General features: G+C 45.7%; 1 protein-coding gene across 1 annotated transcript in view; it reads right to left on the bottom strand.

Moving 5' to 3' along the window:
- CGAS (cyclic GMP-AMP synthase) overlaps nt 1-25590 on the bottom strand; it is a 366766-nt gene that overhangs the window by 143495 nt on the left and 197681 nt on the right. The window contains 1 exon segment of the mRNA XM_078648056.1: nt 19764-20012. Coding sequence (XP_078504182.1) covers nt 19764-20012 — 249 coding nt within the window.

Consider the following 25590-nt stretch of genomic DNA (forward strand, 5'->3'; position numbering starts at 1 on the left):
GTCCCGGGAATGGTCGGGGGCACCGCACCGGACCCACAGCAGCCAGGACAACCGGAACACGCGGTAAGTGCCTGCAGTGCGTCGTAGTAGTACCACACAGCAAGGAGGGCTTCCCGGGGCAGGATAAATGCAGGATAAATGTGAAAAACACAGGCGGGCGAACGGAGCCGAGCTAAAGCGCGGCCATCTCGGTCGCGAGCTAGGCTCCTCCCCCCGGCTGGACATTTCTTATAAAATATAGCTCCATTTGGTCTATATTCATTTTTCTGAGATCTCCCCCTTGTCTAAGGACCACTGTCTTCAAAATTAAGTAACTACCCAAGGTCCTTAGCACATTGCGCCCTGGGTTCCCTTGTTTTGTCTAAATAGTATGTAGAGCAGCCGCCTGGCTGCAAGGGCTCGCACCCTTACCCTCTTTGGAAGTGGGTTATCTTCCCTTGTCGGTCTTCTCACTCCCCTTGTTTTGTTAAATTAATTTCTTTCACCCCCTTGATATGTCTGATCACACGCCCCTATATAGCGAGGAGTATTTAAAAAAACGTTTAGAAGGCCCGTCCTTACTCACAGACAACCCAGAAAGCCCCAGTACACTAAATGTTCCTTTGGGTGAGCAACTAGAAAAGATTAAGAAAAAAGCGGTTAGACTGGAATTGATGATACTTTTGCTTACTCAATATCTTAAAGCTAACATTATTCCACTCGGACTTCAAGTCCGCAACATACCGGGGGTGTTCACTGATAACCCTAAGTACATTACAGGTTTCAGCTATATAAGTACTGGGTGTTCGAAGCAGTTGATGGCATTAGGCATTGACATTGCGTCAGAGGAACTTAAAAAGCTGGAATCTGAAATTCAAGATATAGAGAAACAAATTAATGACAAATGCCCTGTACCTGACTGCAAAAAATTACTGGATGATATAGCTAAAACTATAAGCGAGTTTCACAGAATTGAGTTAAATAAAAAAACAACAAAAGTCAGAAAAGGTATCAGAAACTTTTCACAGGAAAGGGCATACGCTTATCTAGTTAAAGACTTTTACACCAACAGGTCATATAGTGGTCCTCAGAACTATAATCAAAAACCTTGGGGTCGTTACAACAAAAGGCAGACATTGTTGGGTTTTTCGGATACCTCAGCCGAATCATCCGAAAGTTCTGACCAAGGTGAGGCGCCCGGCCCCTCCAATAGACCTCCTTTTTTATCCCGAGGCCAAGCAGATCCTCCCAAGAGAGGGAAACTCAAGCAAATACAACGTGGTCCGTACCCTTCAGGCGAACGCAACACCAGACGCCAGCATTATCAATGGTAGACCAAGGGCTCTCCACTCCTAGTGATAACATGACTATTCCTAACAACTTAGCTAATTCCACTCTCTTACCTATTTTCAATCTGACACATTACACTCTCACGGAGAATGAATTGTCGTTATTAAGCAAGGGATTATCTTTTGTCCCGACAGTACGTCCGAACTATTTAGATCTCCAAACGGAACTACTAAGGTTCTTCAGAAAATTGAGGTTACATGCTTTCTTTCTCCTCCATCCCAGACCTCCACCAGTCTCGAACACTCCTTTCCGACCACCTTCCACTTTCTCTCCAGTTGGGAGTATGGTTCCTCCAGAAATTTTAACATTTGAGAAACTTGTCCTACAGGACCTTACCACTTTTGAGAAACGTAACACCTATGTTCCGTATAACATTTCACGGGATGGGAAAAGTGCGCTATCAAATCTTAAATCAAATGCAGACCTTATCATAAAGTCTGCCGATAAAGGCGGCGGAATCGTATTGCAAAGTCTTGATAACTACAAAACAGAAATTCTCCGTCAATTGAATAATCCGGCACATTATGTCAAACTTTCCAAAAATCCTATTGTGGAAATACAGAACTTGATACAGTCGGTAACCAAGGAAGGCTTAGACTGTGGCTTCCTTAGCAAGAAAGAATATCTTTTCCTTAATGCCAAATGCCCACGCACCCCGGTTATTAACACCTTACCGAAGGTACATAAGAACACTGAACACCCCCCTGGCAGGCCAATCGTGTCAGGATGTGGGTCAGTTTTAGAACCACTTGGTCTTTTTGTAGACTATTTCATAAAGGACTTCGTTCCTGGTACCCAATGTTACATACGCGACAGTATGCACATGATCAACCTGATAGAGGAAAGGCCATTCGACTCCACGTCCAGCGTACTCTGCACGTGGAGTCACTCTATACCAATATACCACAGAATGATTCCCTTTTGGTTATTCAAGACACTTTGAACAGCCGCCCTAGACCCCATCGTATACCAACACTGTTCATCTTGCAACTTTTGGAAATTTGCCTATCTAAGAATTATTTCTTCTTTGACGGCCAATATTATGGTCAAATTAAAGGTACATCTATGGGGGCTGTTTTTGCCCCCAACTTGGCTATATTATATATGGACAGTCTCGAATCTGGATGCATCTTGGCTTCATCTAACCCCTTCCATAGTGGCATCGCCCTATGGAAGCGGTACATTGATGACATTTTTATGATCTGGAATGACTCGGTTGACCTGTTGCCCCAGTTTTTACATTGGTTGAATTGCAATTGCAGTGGCCTTACCTATACTCTCACAACAAGCCATTCTAGTATCCCATTTCTTGATCTCAACATACAGGACAATGATGGTGTACTCATCACCGGTCTCTATAGAAAGCCAACAGAGCGAAACACTTTGTTATGCTATAGGAGTAACCACCCTCGAGCACTCCGTGATTCCCTTCCTTATTCGCAATTTTTAAGGTTGCGAAGAAATTGCTATCGCAGAGACGACTACTTTAAGGAAGCCCAAGTATTGAGTAATAAACCTAGCGCTAGAGGCTATCCACGGAGATTGATAAAGACTTCACTCAAAAGAGCGTGGTTTTGTCCGAGGGAGGTTTTGTTGGAACCCAAAGCCAAAAAAACACAGAACCGGCTGGTTTGTGTGACCACTTTTTCTCCAGCATCCAATTCCTTAACCAATAGCATTAAGAAACACTGGCAAGTGCTGAATGTAGGCCAACTCCAACTTGACAAACCTATGTTTGCATTCAAAAAATCAAAGAACCTTAAAGATCACTTGGTGCGTGCAGCATTGCCTCCACCCGTACAACAGGTCACAATTGATACCCTTTGGGGCTTTCCAAAACTTACTGGGCATGTTAAATGTGGCAATTGTTCGATGTGCGATAGTACTGTGGAGGGCAAGGAATTTGTTCACAATGATATTAAGTATGAGCGTACAGAGTTTTCCAACTGTAATAGTACGAATGCTATCCATGCCATTGTCTGTCCATGTTCCATGATCTATATAGGGCAGACAACCCAGAAGGCACGTACAAGAATGTGCCAGCACAGGAGCAGAATACGTTGCAGGACTCCTAACGCCCCACTTGTGCACCACTTCATGGAACGCTCACACACTGAAATGGACTTTACTTGGACTATTATTTCTTTGGTGAGACTCCCCAGCCGGGGTGGTAATCTACAACATCTGCTAAACAAGGAGGAGCTCCGTTGGATCCTGAAGACAAATAGTCTGCATACAGGTCTTAACCGTACTGAGGATTGGACCACTTTGATCTAAGGTTCACATCCCCATTACTGAATAGAACGGTAATCAATTATGGGCCTAATTGTGTTTGAGTTAAAGGCCTGGGGTTCACGTACTCATGCTAAACTGTACCTTATTCCTCTGTATGTTTCACCCTTTTATTTTATTTTTTAATATGTTTTTGATTGAACAATTTTTTATTATTATTTTTTCTATTTTGTTATAATATGTTTTCTGGGTGTGGAATTACGCCTCAACTCCGCTGTATACAAAGCCAGCAAATATTGGATGGCTACCATAAAGTTGTTAAAGTATGCAAGTGGACGGTAGTTATTATGCATTGGAATTATTGTAACAGATTTTTGTTGTGTGATATTCACGACGCACATTCTAGAACATTTAAGATTCAAGTAGTTATTATGCATTGGAATTAGTGTAACAGATTTTGTTTTGTGATATTCACGACGCACAGCCTAATACATGTAAGATGTCTGACACGCTTTTCACCGGCCCCATTCTATGATGGCCGCCACACTTTCTATCGGTCCCATTCCGTGATGGCCGCCAGTTTTGAGAACCTTTCCGATTGGTCACTGCGTGTCATGTGATCACGAGTGGTTTCCATATCGGATATGCGGCTCCAGCGCAAGCCGTGTAGATCGTGCACGCTGGCAAGGACCCCCATTGTGGACCTGCTTCTGTCTTCATCTCGGTAAGATATCCCGGATTCCTGTGAGGCATTACCTTTAGGGTCCCCCATATTCGCTACCTCTAACAGGTCCATATTAATATTATTTTTTCCAACAGAAATCCTTAACGAGGGCATTGTCCCGACCGGTAAGCCTTTCACACCAGAGCACTTTCGTTTTATTTTTATGAGCTTGCTCGCACTTCCACTCACTAAATCCCTCTCCCCACAGATCGATTTTTCAGATATATGAATAGGAACCCGCCTAATTGGTAAGTTCCGCTACATTCATGACACTTAAACCGGTAGCCTGTTTAACTATCCCTCGGTTTGTTAATTTAATTTCCTCCCTTGCAGAAAGCAGCCCCCATTACTTGGGGCTAGTATTCCCTGCAGGGAATCCACACCACCACCGGTAAGCGTCTACTCGGTTCACACACCTTTACCACCCCTAGCTTCCTCTCACTGCTGTCACAGGTTTTTTGCACAATTGTGTGATGTTAATTCACTTCGTTTTTTTCACAAAGCATGAGTGAGCCTCTATATCAATCTGGACGGTTTGCCTTCCACCTCGCTATGGCTTTTTAGCACTGCCCTTAACTAGTCTGTATCACACTTTGCCGCTGCTGACACTTCTGGCATGGTGTGGGATTTGCTCTATATAAAGCTGTTGCCAAAAGGATTGTGATTTACTGACATGTTTATGTTTTCTCTTTCCTCTCTCCTTTCTTAATTTGTTTTTTATTATTATCTGTCATGCTATGGCATATAATTTCTACAAAGTGGTTACAATTTGGATTTTTTAGGCAGTTATTTCTTGTCCTGAGGATGAACCTATATTGTTTAAGGTTCGAAACGTCGTCGACTTGAGATGTACTAAATGCATAGCTGATACCAATTTTACATGCACATATGTACATTCATGGATTATCTGGTTTATGATTGACAATTTTTCAGATGACCTGTTATTGCCTACAAAATTATTATTTCCTATGTTTGTCTTTCCTCAGTGTGTTGGCCTGACATCGGCTGGTGTCCTGCTTCCATCACACTCTGTGTTTAAATTGTCCTATGATTGGTTGTATTAAGACAATAAATTGTCCGGCTGGACATTAGTATCCACATATCTCATCACCTTCGGGACTGGGCTTATTGAAAAGAATTTACATCTGTGAGGTATTAAGCTTATATCCAGAGACTGACCTGAATGCCTGAGCTTCCTGGTAAATTGCTACCATGGATACTGATGGATCAGAGGTGAACAATGTCACGCCATCTGCTTATACAGCTATGCTGTACGTTGAGGCATTGATCCTCAAAGGAGCCATTTGCCCTGAATTTTTTAAAAGGCACAAATATGGCTCAGGATATTGTGCAAATAATATTATAGACAGGGGAAATCCCTGCCGTGTTCCCCTCTTTATTTCTAAAAACCAAGAGATAAGATGACCACCTGCATTGAGAAGTTGTGATAAAGTCCCTGAATTCTACCCAGCATCTGGGAACCAAAGCCCATTGCTACCAATGTTGACCATAAGAAGGGCCATGATACCCAATCAAAAGCTTTTTCTGTGTCAAGCAGGATCATACTGGCCGGCACATCTAAGGCCCCTGTCATGTTGAAGACAGCAACCGCAAGGCTACTATGAGCTCTAGCATTTCGGTGTGGAACAAATCCATTCTGCATACTGTGCACCCATCCTGCAATTCTGGGAGCAATATTTAACAATCACAGTTTATCAATGAAAGGGAACATTCTTAATGGCAATATAGTTGCGTTGAAAAGAAAGAAAATAAAGGTAGTAATGAGGGCAAGAGGTTCTTTTTTGGCATAATTGGAAGGTGCAATGGAAACCATCACATTTATATTATCATTAGGGTAGAATTCTCAAGTTCTAGTACTAGTTCAATTTGGGTCAGTTGGTTGATGAAGGAACTTTCTTATGTATGTCATGCAGAATTGATTGTTGTTTTTGAGTACTGTAATGTGGGTGTGCAACCTTTCAACCCATCTTTGTTCACAATTTAATAATGCCTAGGACATGTTATGTTTAATATTAATATTTTCTATGACTGTTTAGTACAGATCACTCTCAGAATGATTCTTCTGTATGTAATGTGCTGTGAGGCGCATCGTAGTGAGTTGGCATCTGCTGTTGCAACGATGTTCACCAATGTGTATTTTCTGTTTTCTCGAAGTCATTCCTATAGATCTCATATTACAGGGCTACTTGATCCTGTACTTGTAAATATGAAGGTACCTTTATCAACCAATTGAGCCAAAATTGAACTAAGTTTCGAAGATGAGAATTCTGTCCTAGTGATCATATAGTTCTGATGGATTCCATTACTCCATTCACCTAGAGGCATTCCTGGGCATGTTTTTCAACTGCTTGGAGCTTTCCCACCTTTCATCAAATATCTCACTAGAATCCTGATCTTCAGTAACCCGCCATTATCGAGCGCCACTTTGGATCCTGCTGGCTCCACCAATGATCTTTGACCTTTTCTCCATAAACATTTCTAACTCAGAAGGTAAACTTTTCATCAGGATGAACCTGTTCCCTGTATTCAACCTGCACTCTATTGCGGTCAGCTTTAACTTTCAACTTTGACCTGGCATAGCACTGACAAATATCCATGGTTGGCGCTTTCCCATTTGGTGGTATTTTTAATTTAACATATTGGATTTTTGAAGGTTTGGTGTCATTTTAATTATTAATATTTACTTTATTTTTCTAAATTAATTTGGGATTTTTCTTGTATTGTGTTTGCACTTTATTACTGTTTGAATGCTGAATAAATACTTCACACGTTGCCTCCAAAATATGCCTGACTGGTTTGTACCATGCTAACAGATGGTTAAGCACATTTTTATTTAGTGACCTTGAAGGTTCACCCTGACAAGGATTGCAATTATTATTTGAAGTAGGTTCTCACCTCCTCCAACTAATACCAACTTCTAACATTGGTGTTCAGTGGTGGGATTCAGGACTTGTGTTTGTGCAGTGCCACCCAGTGCTAAGTTTAAAATAAAAAATCTTAGTATAATCGTATATCAAAATCCCTAGCGGTTCCCAAAATGGAGTTGTATTACCTCTCGGCACAACTGCAATGGGTGACGGGGTGGCTAAGCGGCAACCATCTGGAGGATACTACCTCGGACACCGCAGCCTGGACGCAAACCCAAATTTGCACGCTGTTCCATCCGCTAACCAAGGCCCCCTGCCCCTCCCAGTTGCACCTCGCAGTAGCGCGCAAGTGCTTCCTGAGATGTCTGTGACTCACCCGGGCGACAACACCATATGCCCAGATATTGCCCCTACTGGGCACTCCCGGCCCGACAGGTGCGCTGACTGAGACACGCCTGACCGCCTGGATGCAAGCAGGTGTGGACGCGCTCAGTGATCTGTATGCGGATGGAGAGCTGCTCCCTTTTGCGAATCTAGCGGCTGACACAGGTCTTCCAGCTGGCCAGTTCCTGCTACATGCGTCCCTCTTGCGTACGCTTACCACCTCCTGGGGCAACATGACAGTGGAACCACCGATGCACACCTTTATGCAGTATTTGCATGTTATGGGCAACGGCTCACACATCATACACTGGCTAGCGCAAGCCCTACAGGCACACTCACAACCGTCAACGATGCCGCTACGGGAAAAATGGGCAGCGGACAGGGGACAGGACTGGACTGAAAAGGAATGGGACATGATCTTAGCCGGACCGACAAACATTCCACGCAACCCCCGCTTTAAAATCATTCAATTCTACATTTTACACCGAGCTTATCTCACGCCCGACAAAATTAACAGGCACTTCGCAATCACGACCGCTGCTTGTCAACGCTGCTCCCTGCATGGGGCAGACCTCTTGCACATGCTATGGCACTGCCCTGACATACGAACATACTGGGATGACGTCACAGCGCTACTCACACACAACACTGACGGGCAGATGCCCCACACATGGGAGGCGTGTATCCTGGGATTGTACAAACGCACGAAACTTAACAGAGTACAGGCGCGCTTCTCGGATATGGGTCTCATAACGGCGAAACGCCTACTTACTAAACACTGGAAAGCCACGTCCCCCCACACATTCGACACTGGTACACCTCCTTTACCAACTGGGCGCGGGCGGAAAACGCGGTCCTCCTCCAGGAGGAAACCGCAGGACTTCGAAAATTCCCCATCGCTCAGCTCTGGGACGACCTCCTTAAGACATTCCAGCGCACCTGCCAGGAGCAAGGGATAACTTGAAGCAACAAGCCCCGTAGCCACTACAACGCCAACCAACAACCACAGTGACCACAACTCTATGTCCCCTCCCCCCCGTGTCCATTGCTTCGCAATACGGAACACTCTGCTGCACCTCGCCTCACACCAGCTGACCCCCCACAGGAACCCGCGCTGATCTCCGCCCCCCAAACCCCTGACCCCACTTGCCCCCCCACTTAGAGGTTTTTCTTTCCCACTGTTGTATAGACATAGGGGACAGTTAGTTCACTGGTCACGTTTCCCGACCGGACCCCCTCCCTTATTGCAGATGAAAATAATCGATGCAACATACAGCTAGCAAGAAACGACCCCCTTACAGTACTCATGACGCCTGCCGACTGCTGAGCTGCGACAGTGTCCAAGGACTGCGGTAAGATGCGGGCTCGCACCAAAACCCCACCCGCATTAGGCCACGACCAGGATACGCCGTACACCTACCATCCCCCCCGTCTTTTATTTTGCGACCTCCTACTCGCAACACTGGAGAGACGCATATACACCACACCACCGGATATCCTGGTCTCCATACACAATGGCTGCACACAAGCCACGCCACGCTTAACCGTTTGCTCCTATGCTTCAGTGAGCTATACCACTACACGTCTTGCCACACCCGCGTCGGCATTATGCACACACGTCTGAATCACCACCTATCGACAGCTCCCCCACTATTGCTTAACCACAGCGGATTCCCAGATCCTCAGTGGGGACTTGAGCGCTGAGCACAACAGTACTAATGCTTGACTAAACCTGCAATGTTTATGTTACTAATGAAAGATAAAATGCAGACCTATCATTTATGCAACTGACTACCAGAATGTTGTACATACATATCTATGGATATCGCCGCCGGACCCCCGGGTTACCGGCTAAATGGCTGTGTCATTCAATTGAGGATCCACTTGACTATATATGGCCTGACCGGCCCTTGCATGCCACGAAATGTACTCTGTATGTCAACAATGTTGTGCACAATAAAGGTCTTCCAAAAACAAAAAAAACAAAAAATAATCGTATATCAAAATCAGTTTGAAAGAAAAAAAAATGACCTTACATATATATTTTTTTTTAATTGGAAATTTGGGATTTTTCCAAAATCTTCATCAGTACCCTTTCACTGTTTTACACCTGTAATTTCTGAGAAACGAGGTGGACTTGAGTAACATTGAACGCTTCAACATGGCAGAGCTCAACAAAATGTCCAAAGGGGGCTAAAACTGGCAAAGGGAGCTAAGAAAGTGGAATATCAGATTCCCTCAGAGCCTGGTATGGTGTCTGGGGGATGCAGGAAGAGGATGGCCCTGCAGAGTCTCCTGTGCAAGAAGAGGATGAGCCTACAGGATCCAGAACCCCTGCCTTAAACAGAGTAGGAAGCCTAGTCTCTGCCTGCAGCTGACCCGGTCAGAGCTGGAAGAGAGACACACCAAGAGAGTTCTGAAGCAACAACTGGACACTCTGCCTATAAAGGAGAAAAAACTGACCATATAGGAGAAAAAAAGATTGTCATGGAGGACAGGTACGGTGAGACAGTAGCAGCAAGGGCCTAAGAGGAGATAAGGTTGTCTCTAGAGGAGAGGTAAATGATGTTGGCTCATGAAGTGAGTCTGAGGGAGTTACACCTGAAAGCTGGGAGTGTCACAGAATCCAGTGAAGATGCTGGCAGTGACACAGAGGTGCCTAGATGAGGTAAAATGTCCATATCCCTAAAGACCTGATGCCTAGCTCTATGGTAGGGGATGATAATACCAGGTGGTTTAAGGCCTACGAGGTGGCCGAGTGCATGCACAGGTTCCCAGAAGATGATTGGGGGACAGGTATCTGATAGTATAAACTAATCACAGAAGGGATGGGGGGGGCTTTTGGCCCTGGATAAGGCAGACAGGATGTGGATTGCCCCATAGAAGAAACCCTTTTTGTCAACTTTGATCTTACCCAGAAAAAATACAACTTAAAGTTTAGGGACAGCCATAAAATGTTAAAGCAGTCCTTGGTGGATTTCGTGGATTGCTACAATAAAGCACTAGATGGTTGTGTGAAGGATACAAAAGTGAGTGACGATGATGGGCTGTACAATCTATTCATAGAGCACACATGTTCAGTAATTATTTGCAGAGAAGTCCCAATACCTTATTAACTCCAAGCTCCCTGTACAAAGAAAGCCTGTAAAGGAAGTTTACTCATTGGTCAGTACAAAAGAGTTGACACCAAGAAGAGTTCAGGTGCCCCGCACCAAAGCAAAGGGGAGGAGCAGAGTAAATCAAAGTCCCAAAAGGGCACCAACCCAGTGTTGTGTGTGGGAGGGAGGATTTCCACACCCTTTCTGAGAATAAGAGGGGAGGTTAAGGTGGGCGGAAGCCCATGGCGCCCTTTTTCCTACCCAACTATTATTTTGACTGTCTTCAGTTAGTACACAGGTGAGCAGACACTGTTTATTCCAGGAAACCACCCACAGGAGGGCACTGTGTTCAGGTATGGCCTGTGTGGCTTTGGAGGGAGGTAATGCCAAGAAGCAGAGGGAACATTGTGCCCCACCGTCCCTTAGTTGGGAGGTCTACCTGGCTGGTCAGTTTGTGAACCCTGAGAGTGGGGGGGGGGGAGGAGAGTCCCTTCCACCAGATCACAATGAATGTCACTTCTCTGAGAGATACCTGTGCAAGTCAGATGATGGTTGTGGAAAGACTGGCTTCCTTATAGCAGTATCTACCAGGACAGGTATGCAAGGTAACCCAGGTACATGAGCAGGACTTTGTCCACCATATGGCTTGACTCTGGTCTCCTTGGAATGGGAGGGGGAGGGGGTTGGCCCCTAGGGCGGTCATTGTCAGTCCCCAGATGCCCATTGAATGCATCCTGGCAAATTAACTACTACCAGCAATAGAAGATCTATGTGGATGAGCAACCCAGGGAACACAAAAGCTCACATTTCTGGGGGTACTGCTCCTAAACAGAGAGTACAGAGGCCCAGATGGAGAGAAAGGGATAGGATGTGGAGGAAATTCACAGTGAGACGACCAGTGGATCAGGGGATGCCCACTTGGAGAATACAGCACCCTAAGACTGACCCTGGGCAGGCCATGTCTGACCTAAGATATTTCATTTCATTTCATAAACTTTTATTAGATTGCCACATATTATTGCAACCATAAAAAGTACAAAGAAAAACATTAGAATTATACAATGTTAAAAGACGTATAAGGAGTAAGTCAATCATGTTAAAAAGAAGATAAAAAGAGCATAAGCTAAAATATGGATTACTCATAGTTGCGTCGGTATTTGATGCAGGCTTTTAAAAAACTAGCTACATACTTCGCTATAAAAGGAGACTTCAGACATTGCAAAGTTAAATATGCTGGACGACAGGTTCTTAAGCCGATTGATCTTAGTAAGGGCAAAATCCAGACCTTCCTAGGGAAGAAATAAAATTTACAGAAAAAAAGAATATGAATTGTTGATTGGGGGGAAACATCATCACAGGGACAAGGAGTAATAACAGGGGACCAGTTTTGGACATTTGGAAAGGTTACAAGCCGGAAAAAAGAATTAAAACGAAACCTTGTGAGAAGATACTTTTCATGATTGTTCAAAGGGAAGATCAGATATGGTTGAATACCCAAGTGGGTCTGTACGGCAATAACTTGTGAGTTTGTAGGTTTCACCAGTTCTGCTGAACTTCAAAGCGCTCTTAAATGGGACACACATAACTTTTTGAGGTCTTTTCTCGATATGTCACTCATACTCGGTGGATCGTTGAAGAAGTTGGTATGATCCATGTCCCGGCAAAGGTTCCTAATGTATACTAGCCAGGGTATTTTTTCCCAGTTGTCAAGGGCTGTACAATCTGAAATTAAGGAGCGCATTAAGTGGCACTCCTCTTTTGTCCATATACGGTGCCACAAAAGCATAGGTTGGCAACGGATGGTGTCGGTGATAAAATCCATGCCTAGTTCAGCTAGCGAGGCAAAGGTTGGGGCACTGTGTGGTAAGGCCAACAGATATTTAGCAAACTCGTTCTCAATCGTTTGGAGTGGGCTTATCGGACCATAGCCCCAAACCCCTGCACCATACGTTGCCACACTGTGGCATTTTGCGTAGTATATTGTGAGTAGTTCAGGGGGTGCCGGTTTCCCCAGTTTCCTTGAGAAGGAAACTAGGGCTGCCTTGGCTCTCAAAAAGAGCAGTTTTTTGCTTGCCACGGCCTGCCGCCAACTCAAGGAATCGTCCACCGGGATGCCCAGATAGGGATAGACGCGGGTTCTTTCAAGTTTGATCTTATCAACGAAGATGGATTTAGGGCTTTTTATTTTCGGACCAAGGTGCATTACGAATGTCTTTTTTATATTGACCTTGAGGCCAAGAGAATCCATATAAGAACAATACTTATTAAGCTGTGCTTGAAGTTGGATCAGCGTCCTGGCGAAGATGACTGAGTCGTCCGCATATAACAGCGTAGGTATGGGGCGATGTTTGATTTGTGGAAGATCCTGGCTCCCTTCTAGCATGGCTGCCTCCAAGCCATTGGTGTACAGATTACACAAGAAGGGAGCCAGTACGCAGCCCTGTCTGACTCCTTTTGTAATTTTGAAAGGGGGGGTGAGTTCTCCGCTGATCCCGTACCTAACTCTTGCGGTTGCGTCAGAGTACAGTTCGCGCAAAAATCCTATCAGAGCAGGATCGACGCCCATTTCCTCAAGGAGGGCCCAGAGTTTCGAATGCTGTACACAGTCGAACGCTGCACTGAGGTCAACATACACAAGAAATAAGTGGCCTTTTTTTGCATTCACGTACTTCCCGATCAGGAGAGCAAGGTTCAGGGGCTGCTCTACAGTCCCAAGACCCTCCTGGAACCCATATTGAAGGTCGGTTAAGATGTTGTTGGTATTTGCCCACTCCTGGAGACGTTCCAGCAGCAAACGTCCCGCTACCTTACCCAGGGAATCCAGGAGGGAAATGGGTCTATAACAGACCGGATCATTCCGGTCGCCCTTTTTGAAGATGGGAAGGAGGATGGATGTAGACCAAGAGTCGATAAGGCCCAAAGTTGTTACCGCGGTCAGAACCTGGGTGAGGAGTGGAGACCAAAGCTCGATGTTATGAGTGAAAATATCCACCGGCACCCCGTTTGGACCGGGGGCCTTGCCTGGTTTTGACATTTTTAGGGCCCTGATCACCTCTCCGTGTTCAAACCGGAGGTTTAGTGGGAAGATCTTCTTTAGGTCCATTGTAGAAACGGTGGTAGAGCTTCCCTCGGTTGATTTAGTTAGGGATTCTCCGAAGATTCTTGAAAAGTGGGAAACCCATTCTTCTGCAGTTACTGCAACGTCGAGATGTTGAGAAGACGACGAGTTTGACAAGAAGGGAGATTTTACAACACGCCAGAAGTGTCCACTATCCCTTGATCGACAGCTGAGATGAAGTTGTGACCACAGATTAGCTTTGATATCTTTAGTTCGTTTTACCCTTTCGGCCTTATAGAGTTTTCTTAGTTTTGCTATCTCTAGGGAGTCCCTCGGGGTAGTCTGGAGAGCTGCCTTGAGGTTTGAAAGTGCTTTCCGACACCCGGAATTAAACCAGCCCTCGGCCGATGGTTTCCGGGCGGTAGTGCGCGTTAGTTCCTCTTTTATTGTTCCCAGAATCCTGCCAAAGCTAGCCAGCACTGTTTGGGGCGATGAGCAGGGGTCTAGGCAGTCGTTAACAGAACAGATGGCTTTTTTAAGGACTTTCTCTGTTACTGCATCAGGATCTATTTTAGCCCATTTCACTGAGAACCCGTTCAATTTGTCCATTTTTAACGATTCTTGCGTTAACAGGCTTCTGACGTTTGTGTGAAGTGATACTGATTGTAGTTGTATTATAATTCTATTGGGGTAGTGATCACTGGAACTGTCTGTACCTGTAGAAAAATTTGCCAATTGGCCCCTTAAGTTCTGTGAGCAAAGAATAAAATCGATCGTGCTAGACAGACCCCTACCATAAAATGTTGTGGAGAAGTCAACTTGAGGGTGAACCAACTGATTTGCATAGTCGAGCTCTAGCGTGAAAAGGCTCTCGTTCAGAGAGTTCCCGTCGGTGCTATGTACGAAGTGGGCCAGAGGGCTATCGATCTCGTCATTCAGTCCACAGTTCCCATTTCTGTAATTAGAGCAAAGTGGGATATTGAAGTCGCCTCCCCAAATGAGGTAAAGAGGGAGAGACGATGACTTGTTCAGCTGTGACTTTAGGCAGGTGGTAATTTCATTTATTATTAGCTCACAGTCGGTGGGTGCAAGATTGTTATATAAGTTCACCAAAAGGAAAACAAATCTATTGTCGACGTGGATACTTAGAATTTGGTAACAAACTTCTTCTTTTAAGCTGGTAATTGTTGTAAGGGGAAGGATGTTGGTTACGTAAACAGTTAGACCACCCTTAGGTCTTCCGAACAAACCCTGTGTTGCTGGAATGAAGAAAGTTTTATAGCCCACCAGATGGACGGGGACCGTTAGCCAAGTCTCCTGGAGACAAAGGATGTGATTCCGATTGATCATATCCGCCCACGATTGTAAATTGATCTTGGTACGAAGACCAGCAATGTTCCAATATAGGACGGATAGGGACATCTCGTTAGATGAAAGGGAGTCACGTGCTTGACTATGTGAAAAGACTTTAGTAGCATTATCGGTCATAGTTAGTTGGAGAGGGCGAATCAGAGTCTCTGTATGTAAGAGAGACTTGGAACCCTCGGTCAAGGGGGGCATTTGGCCAGGAAAAATTTCAGAGTCCTCCACAACAAAACCTGTGGGGACAGCGGGACGAGATAAAGATAATGGGGATTGGACACAGGTAAGGGTCGAGAGTGACAGATTTGTGTTTATCGGTAAATTCGCCGAGGCTCTCATTATAGTCGATGGAGGGGTAAGTGTCCTCTGAAACTGAATCGTGCACTGTGGAATGGCTGGCGGTCAATCGACCATTTCCAGGCAGTCATATCTGTTTCTTGTTGGAAGACCTTGCCACCCCGCCAAAGAAACCTGTTCTCTATTGGGAAACCAGGCCGGGATTGCCATTCTCTGCTGATATTTCACTGGGTAAGCCAGGGACCCTCATAGTCCCAGGGCCTCTCTAGTGAATGCTCCCAATTGGATTTTGGTTGTTATATTGGTTGTTATATTTCGGGGGGTAGAAAAAGGAAAGACGATAAGCGTCAATCCCCCCGCTCTTGGCTAGGACTGGCCATGAACAGATATGATCGACAGTAGCCGGGTCTTCACAATTAACTATAATACAATCTCCCTGTATACTCTTAGGTTCTGGGCCTATCCACGATACTCTACGCACAGTGGATATTCTGCTGGTATATGCAGATTGTGTTGGCCTGTTAATGTTAAGCCACTGTAGAACCTTGTTTTGAAGGGACCAAGATGGTTCCTTTGTAGTTTCTGGGAGTTCCGGAACCCCCGTAAGAATGACGGTGAAGGGGGACGCTTCTCGTGGAAGATGAATCGGGCGTCTGGACTTAAACCCCCTTTTCCCGTCACCTGGTACATTTAACGTGGGGTACCGGGGAATTAAAGGTGGAATTGGTCTCTGAGATTGTGGCTGGACAGAATCCTTATCAGAAGTCGGCTGAGTTGGAACAAATTGAGGGGGTGCTGACTGGGTTGGGATGGTAGTCGAGGTCGTATCTGTTGACCCGCTTCCAAAAGTTGGAGTAGGGGGAACAGGGATATGAGGCTTCTTGGCGTTTGATTGCGTGGTTTGAGGTATTGGCGCATTTGAAGATTTGGGTTCACAGATATTTTTTATACCGCCTTGAACGTTGGAGCTTGTGGAAATTCCCTTACTAGCCCCTATATTCTATTGAACCATGCTATGATGACTAGATGATTTTTGGGTCAGTTTTGCAAGTTGTTTTTCAATTGCCATTATGCTACGTTCTAGGGGTTGGAGATGGTGTTTTAGGATTTCCCTAAAGCTTGCCAGAAGCTGGGTGTTTGTGCTACATAGACCTCAGGTCTCCCCTGCATTAACTGTAGGTGGAAAAGTTAAATTTACAGGTTGATCTGTTAAGTTGGTAGATTGAGTGGGCGGAGCATTTGAAAAACCCTGCGTGATTAGAGAAGTAGGTCTTTCTTTGTTAGTAGGAGCAGCCTTGGTGTTTCTTGATTTATCTTTTTTTAAATCTTTTTTCTGCTTAGGGACAGCTCCCTCCTTTACCCCCATATGCTGAGAGCCTGTACTTGGTTCCTGGGACTGTAATAGCTGGAGGTCAGGTGTATTTTCTAGATTACCTAGGGTGTCTGAGTCTAGTGAGAGATTCGAGACAGAAAGATCAACAGATCTCGAAATTGAATGGATTTCTGCTAAAACAGTTGGCTGTAGTTGCAGTGATTGTATTAATACTGGTGATTGTATTAGCACAGGTATGTCAGTTGACAGTTTGAGCGGAGATTGGGCTAAGGCTAAGGGGCCCAGTGACGACTTTCTAGCGATAGCGAGGTCGTGTGACACCCTTCGTTCTAGAAGGGATATGCTTTGGTCGATAACTTCGTTAGTCCGTGTAATGAAGCGGTCAATAGGGCCAGTAGGTGAAGCGTTGGTCATAGCTGTCTTACTTCTGGTCTCCCGGGTCATGATGGATAGATCTAGGACTCTTCCTAGCGGGGTACGTTAAGTCTACCGGCAGCAACAACAGTTGACTAAATGGAAGCACCTGGTCCGTCAAGGTGTATATAGCTTGATAAGAGAACCACGGAGAGTGGCCCAGCCCAGTCTAGCTCGGTCGCCCGGCGTCCCGCTCGCGTCCCGCGAGACGGGTCTGATGCGGTTTAAATGCGCCGCCTGGCGCTCCCAGGTGACACGGACCCCAGCAAGGGCTTCTGGGGGATGTAGTTTGCCCCTCACCGGTCTCCTCTCGGCGGACCCCCTCTAGCTGGATTCAGAGCAGTCGGGCGGCGGGAGACAGGCGGGCGGGTCCGTGGAGGCAGTCAAGGGTCTGGAGAGGTCCGTAGTACGCTCGAGGCGAAAGTTAACAACGGCAGCAAGAGCAGCAGAAGTTCCCCCACTCGATGGGGCTGATGCGGTTTAAATGCGCCGCCTGGCGCTCCCAGGTGACACGGACCCCAGCAAGGGCTTCTGGGGGATGTAGTTTGCCCCTCGCCGGTCTCCTCTCGGCGGACCCGCTCTAGCTGGATTCAGAGCAGTCGGGCGGCGGGAGACAGGCGGGCGGGTCCGTGGAGGCAGTCAAGGGTCTGGAGAGGTCCGTAGTACGCTCGAGGCGAAAGTTAACAACGGCAGCAAGGGCAGCAGAAGTTCCCCTAAGATATTGTCTGAGCAGTCACAAAGACAGGAGACATACACCAGGTAGACCCGCGCAAGACACAGGGTGTCAGCCTTGAGGGCTGTGGTTGGTCGCCCCTGGAAGTTCTGGCTTGGCAGGGACTTGTTCGGCTTCAGGGCACAGGGTACAGACCCTGTACTTATAGGCCACTCTCAGAATACCACCACTGAGATTTGAGAAACATGAGGTCAGAGAGAACGCATGAGTGATTGGGGGGCTCCTTGCCAGCCGCAAGGCTGGACAGGTCAAGGTCCCAGGTTGAAGCCTCTCCCAGGCATTGGAGGGGAAGGAGCCTGGCTCTTGACACGAACAGCTGTCAGTGGCCTCTGTTGATTGTTGTCTTTATAGGCCAAGTTTTTCCTGGGTTGGGGACGGAAGCCTGACTTAGAGGACAAAATGGGTCACATCACGTTATGGCCAAGTAGTACGGTCTTCCTACTGTGATACTTTAGTGGGAAAGCTAAGGTTAGGTGCCTCACAGATGGTGTTTGCAGATGAAGAAGTGCTCACCTCCTTCACCTAATACTCCAATTTCTTACGGAGATGTACACCAATCTGTCACACCCAAGGGGGAGACAAACCCCAACTAAAAGTCATGGATTTAAAAAACAAAAGGAATGGGGTAGGGGCCTGTTTGTTCTGGTATCGACATGTACTGCTAAGCCTAAAGATGCTAATAGTTTTCCTGCCTCCTCTGCATGGCAAATTGTGGGGTTTACCTCTAATCTGCCCTTCTGGATAGGGCAGGAACCCCACTAGTCACCAGAATTTTTTATATTCATAAAAATGAATGTTATGTGTATTTGGAAAGCACACTGTCACCCACGAGGATATCCTGCTGCCGCCTAGGGTGGAGGCAGTGCCATACTGGCATATGGCCAAATGCCCACTGCTAAAAGCACCAAAGGTCCTTAGATTGGAGCAGATATTTATCTCCAGTTAGCTCTGAAAGGGGGTTACAAAAATCACACTAGACACCATTATTTTTTATATTGATAAAAAAGAAATGGGGTGAGGAGTCAACCCATCCAGGCATCAGGCTTTACCCTCATCCTTAAAGCCCCCAACAGTCTTCCTGTCACCCCAGGGAGTAGCAAATTGGGGGGAATGTTTACTCCCAATCTGCACTTGTGAGGGGATGGCCACTAGACACCAGTCATTTTTATATGTATAAAAAATAAATTTGTTGGGGCGGCCCATCTAGGAATCAAGCCATGCCTCCAAAGACCCCACCAGTCTTTGAGCCCCCGAGGTTTTTCTTTAAAAAAAAAAAAAAATTAATAAAAGGGCTGGGGACAAGCCTGTATAGTCATCAGACCATACTTTACACCCTTAAAGCCCCATCACTGTCTCTGCAAACCCAGGTCAGCAGATTAGAAGATGCATCACAGTACAACCCCCCCCATTCCCCCCCGCCCCCCGGGCGACAGAAAGCCTATTGGATGCCAGGGATAGCCTTGGAAAAACACAGTGGGGTTCGGGCTGCCCTGCCATTGGGGCGTACCCCACACACCTATATAGCCCCAAAATTCTGAGCCCGAATACCGTAGCTATCCGTATGGCAAACAATTGGAAATGTTGATTCTTTAGGATGTAATTTTGACATATGGGATGGCGCCCCATTCAGCCAGAGCTCCCCATCTTCCCAAGTTTCTGAAAGACTGTTACCTCCAAACGAAGACAGTGGTATATTTTCACGTTATCTAAATAATAAACTATTTCATGTTCCAGGACCGTGTTTTAAGTGGTTTTTAGTTTACTTCGTGATGTGCATGATAACTTCATTAATTTGTTATGTATAACTAACAAGAAGAATGTGTTATATAATACACATTTTAAGAACTGACTTCATAATAATTTACTGTACATGCAATAGCAAAAACACATCATAAATAACAAAAATTGTACCTTTCATCATATGCTCGTCCTTTGCACTTTTTGCAACCAGGTAAAAGGGCTCGAATCTTCTGTAATCTTGTCTTACTTTGGTACCGAGCCAGTCCGTGATGTTGAGTCCTTCTTTAGTCTTAGGTGGCCACGAGGTCTTCACTTCTAAAGCCAAAACGATGTCCACTGATATTTCACCTTCTGGTTTTTTAATAAGAAGCGTGATGGCAGGGCATCCAGTCTGCTTTCTTTTTATGATGATTCCCTTTCCTACAATGGAGACAAGACGTAGAATTAAGGAACCACTCATTGCTTAAAACAGCCAAGTGTGTGTATCTGGGGCCCCGAACAACTCAAGTGCCAATCCTTGAAACAAGCATTCAGATGTCCCGTACGGTTGCTCGTTGGGAATTCAAGTTAAAATTGCACAAATGTATCTTCGGGGTAACCAAGCATTTTACTTGGTTTTTCCTGATGCACTAGCCTGGGTGCGTATTTCACAGTTTGTAGCATGCTGTATGAATTCAGAGCCCTGAGAGAGGTTCAAGATCTCTAAGGTGTTTGGGGCCCAACAATGTTAGGAGCGCTGGTGACACCGCCGCAGCGGTTTTTGGCAATTCCGTGTTCTCCGCAGAACGCAAAATTATCCCAATTCTGCAAATTCCGCAAGCGGAACGGAATTTACTGCCCAGGCCTAGTTTAGAGTGCACGCTTGTTCGGAATCGACTGAGCTAAAGCTCGCCGTCGCAGAAGAAGGTTACAGCTAGTCACGTTGGCCTTGAAAGCCAGTGGTCTGTATGATTACACGAAGGGAGAGGCCATGTCTTTGCAGCTACTGAGATCGAACCATAGGTGCATCCAATTAGATAAAGGAATAGTAATAGACAACTGGTCTATCTTAATACTAGCCAACAGTAACATAGAAAACAAGCATTGGAAAATGCAATAGGTTTGGACTATGTGATTAATAAAACATTTATTTTGTAAGTTTTAGTTTGGTGAGCAGTTGTGTAATATGAGGTAAAGAAACTCTGTAAAAGTGTTGTGACTTGTTTATTGAGAAAGTCAATGTATTGTGCAGTAACTGGTGGGAATATAAAGCGCTCCTGTGCCTTCGGGGTGATGTTTGCACTATATAAAAGCACCCCAAAAATGAGTTCAATAGAAAACATGTTTCATAGCAGCTCTGTAACATGTTTTTAAGTTAATTAACCCCGGAGAACCACCCATGGCTCTCAGCCAATGTTGGTACTGACCTCTATAAACTTAAAAGGAAAAGATCTCCACAGCAAAACAAACTCTACTCCCAAGCTGAGCTCTCTGCTGCCCATGTTTATCAAGGACAACTTATTTAGCATTTAATAGACTACCAAAGAAGGTCATATTACTGCAGGGCTTCACAGAATGTAATTCTACCAATCACAGTCCTAAGCACAACCACCTACCTTTGCGAATGGAGTGGCATACATAGTTGTTCTACTATCTTGCAGTGTGTCAAATGTCTCACACAAAATAGGGCTACGAAGATATTGCTATTTAAAACATTTACAAACATCAATATGTTGTGTTTAAAAACCAGAGTAAAGTATGAGCAAACCTGCATGGGCTATTCAAGACACACCTATTTGTTGACAACTAACACCACTACCAACCTTCATTATATGTATCACCACTAGAGCATGGAGGCATATGTGCACAGCAATGAGTCTAAATACTATTTAACTACACCACCACCAATATATACAAGCACAACGTGCTTGCACCCCTCGAAACGAGCTGCAATATAGATGACCGGTTTTAATCTATAAATGCAATAAATACAATGTTGCGGAGATTGCTTCATAGCGGAGGTTGTTCTTGGATTCTATTCCCCGAGGGTGCTGACATTGAATGAGATATTCCACTATTATAGGGACAATATAAGTGTCATGTTAAAAATTTGACTATGTTGCACACAAAAGTGGCCCAATATCCATTTTTAAGTGGTTTTACGAGCAACACCAAGCATACAGAAGAAAAACAAACGAGTGGGCAGCTTAAGATCTGTAGCATCAGCAGACCCTAGAACATCAAAGTTGGGGACATGAAAGTCACTATTCTCAAATGGCCTTCATTTTACCCTTACTCTGCAGACATCAAAACTGCGCCTTTCCCGTTTCCACTGTTCAAAATCTGACACTTACATGTATAGTCTGACTCGATGAGCATGCATGTGCCAATTGCTCAGCGGTAGCTTGAAAGTGGAGAGTTGAAAAAATGTGAATCCAACCATATCAGTAAGGAAAAATCCAGGGATAGAAGTCTTTCAAATGGGAATTTGCTTCTGCCCTATGGGCATGTGCAACTCATATTTTTATAACTTCAACAAAGTTACTTGTCATCAGTTATATTTAACTTTTTTTTGACAGGCAAAATGTATGCATTTTAAGAGCATAAAGGTAGTTAACTGAAATGTATAAACCACCTGCAAGACGTGCCTCAAATGTCAAACATACACTCAGGCAAGAATGCTTGTATACAGGCAAGATCTGATGGTGACAAAATGCATGCAAATGCATGCAGAGAAAGGTCTGATTGAATAGCAAAAGGAATAAAAGGAGTTAACAAAAAGAATGAAAGGAGCTGTGGTTTGAAATCACAAGTACACCCAAACATGCGACAATAAATAGCATTGGATAGTTATTGGTTGTTAGTTCCCGATGGTATTTAATATGAGTATGGTGTGACAAGTAAAATGGTGCTGCCCAGAGTCCTGTGAAGTTGGTTTGTCTCGGTTTGCGAGTTGAATCATTTGTAACATTGGTTACTATCATTCCATCATACATGGGAGGTGGCTGAGGAAAGGGGGGTGGATAAACCAACAAAGAGCAGGGTGGAGGACATTGTAGGTTAAAAGTCAGGCAGGGGATTCTAAGGGGTTCATTAAAAACAATAGCGGCGGGTGGGGGTGAAGAGTTAACACGCCGTGAAGACGGCTGCAGATGCCCGCTTATTGAGTGCTCGCTAAGTGTCCCTTTGTAATGTAAGTGGTGCTCATGTAAAGCACTTCAATCCCTTTGTGTAGAGTTTGTGCTACATAAATGCGCAATAAATAGATAAACGTGGCAATGCTGTCCAATAAGACGACAAACTAGAAACATATGCACTCTTATGAAGTGTGGGGAAGAAAGTACATGGTCAGATAGAATTTGCCTGCTGTATTGCTGCATTTAAAGTGAAAACCCAATAGTTAACCTGAATACTTTGGGAGGTGTTTACGGCAACAATCACAGCCAGATGAAAATGTTGGCACCAGAAGCGTCTGATAAACCACTTAATTCCAGACCATGGCAGGAATACAAATTTGCAGATTTCTAAACAAAAAAAACATTAAGAGGCTATTGTGTTTCCAAATGTAATGAATCTTAGTCTACCGATGCATGTAAGCATGGTCGGACTGTTGTACCGTAGTGGCAGTGTGGTGTGCTGAACCAGGCTGGCAGTGAACTAGCAGTAGAGTTTGTGCGTTTACAAGGACTGGAAGTAGAGAGAGGACTAGTCCTGTTGGTCCCAAGCAACCGCCAGATGCGCGGTGGTCGTATTAAAAAAGTAGAACGCATAAGTGATCCAAGGAAAGAAAAAGAGTTTACCGAAGTAATTGAGAAAACTTGAAATTGGCATTAGGAAATCATCATAAGAGACCTAGATTATGTAACTCAGCATTGGAAGTTGGTCACAAGACCTCAAATGGTGACTTGTCTAGAGGGAATTGCACAATGTAGTCACACAATATACAAACAAAAGGGAGAACTAGAGTGTGTCCCTGCTTTGGCGCAGTGGGGGACTGGTGAGTGCGTGTTGCCCCAGGGGACTGGTAAGTGGTACCATCGAAGCATGCAATTCCTCGTTTCACAGAGGCTTTTACTCTAGTGGAGCCACGGGGAGAGGAGGCTGAACAAACGGGGAGAGGAGGCTGAACAAACAGGAAGTGTCGTGCAGTCGGGGTGCACACTAGACAGCAAGAAGACTAAAATGCTGACCTTTTGTCGACATCAAGAGAGCAGCCTCACAAAGAAGTTCAGTGGATGAAAAGGAGTACTTGGGCCGCGGGACTCGATAAGAGCAAACACATGCAGCACAAGAGGAAATAGTATACGACAGCCAATAGAAACAGAGGGAAAGTGGGTGGTAAGCACAGAAACCAATGAAAAGCAATGGGGCAGGATGTAATCTACTTTTAAGATTTATATTGAATACAATAGATTTCACAAGCATAGTGCAAGCACTGTGCAGGTGAAACCTAAAAGTGTCTTCCTGCCCCATACCATTAGCTTGTTTTTCTGGAGTTTAGTACCGATTGCCCCTCCCACTGACGTCACACGCCAGCAGGAGAGGGTTCTCTGCTGCTGCAGTTAGCCAACCTGGACCTGGACCCTGACCACGGACCGCGATCACCGTTACCCCAAGTCCGGCACACCCGCCTGCCTCTCTGCCTCGCCCGCTTCTCCCTGCCTGGGAACAAGCTTCGCAGGGGGTGTCAGGGGCGTGCAGCGACCCGCGGGTTCAAGCGGTTCCAGGTCGTTCACGCTGCTCCAGCTTGCCTGAGCCCGTCCCGTTCCACCCACCCGGCGATTATCAGGTGATCGCCGGGTCCCTGCACGATTCCAACACCGCCTGTGCTGACTTCGGCGGTGGTGGTGCGGGGAGGCCTCCGGGGCGAAAGACAAGAAGAGGCGACAGGCAGAGAGAGCTGTAAGAGGAGCAGCGGTGAAGCCGTGGTAAAAAGTGGAAGTGGGAGGCGGCCAATGCGGCATTGAGACAAGCCGAGACAAGCTGAGCTGCTGTTCTTGCCGGGTGGGAGCAGGAGCAGACTGGGGCTGAACTTGTGCCTGCTCTGGAGTTCCGGAGATCCAGAGATTCGGCGTTGTGGAAGACCAGAGAGCTTGAGACCCTGCCCGAAGGCACTGCAACCAAGTGAACTGCACACACCTGACTGAGGAGGTGAGAAACTGACTTTCCCATAGCCTCCTACTACCCGTTCGCTGCCACCATAAATCTATAACTAACCTCCACTAAATCTAAATTTAGAGGGAGAGAAAAAAGGGGGGCGGCAAGAAGGAGAGCAGCGGGTTGTCTACTGGCACATTAAGTAGCATAATAAAAGAGGCTCAATAGACACAAGAGTCACAAGAGACTCGGCCTGCGGTCTCAAGGATAAGGAAATAAAGATACAACATAATGAGGTCAGGGAGGCAAAGGGACAACACGGACAGTGCTGCTCCCCCAAATCCCACGAACAGGGGAAGGCAATCAAAAAAGAAGGTTAAGAAGGACCTGATGGATACGAGTGAGGAAGATAAGGGGGGCGAAGGGGGCAGGGGAAAGATAGGAGAGGAAGAACCCCCACAGTTCTCCCCTTTGCTCGCCCTGCTCTCCAGCCCTGTGGGACCAGGAGGCTCGGAAGCACAAGAGCACCCACGAAATCAATCCATCAATAAATTCTGTGTTCAACCAAAAATTTACACAAAATTTGCATTCATCAAAGACCCTAGCACGCTTCTCTATCTAAACAACGCCAACAAAACCAACCTTCCGACGCCGCTCAACCCCACCAAAACACACAGAGTAATCCCCACGGAGAAGGGATCAGACCGAGTGGGGTCAGAGGAAAGGGGTCAGGCCAATCCCCGAGAGCGGGCATCATTGCTGACCGTCGAAGAAAGCCCAGGAACCCAGGCGAGCCAATCGGATCCGGAGGACGGAACAAGACATGAGGGGAGCGTCCCAGAAGCAACTGTAACTGCAAGGGGCGATGTGCATGATAACTTAAATGACATAAACAAGGAGGGCCTAACGGGGGACTCAACGG

Source organism: Lissotriton helveticus, chromosome 6, assembly GCF_964261635.1.
Source record: "Lissotriton helveticus chromosome 6, aLisHel1.1, whole genome shotgun sequence".
NCBI lineage: Eukaryota > Metazoa > Chordata > Amphibia > Caudata > Salamandridae > Lissotriton > Lissotriton helveticus.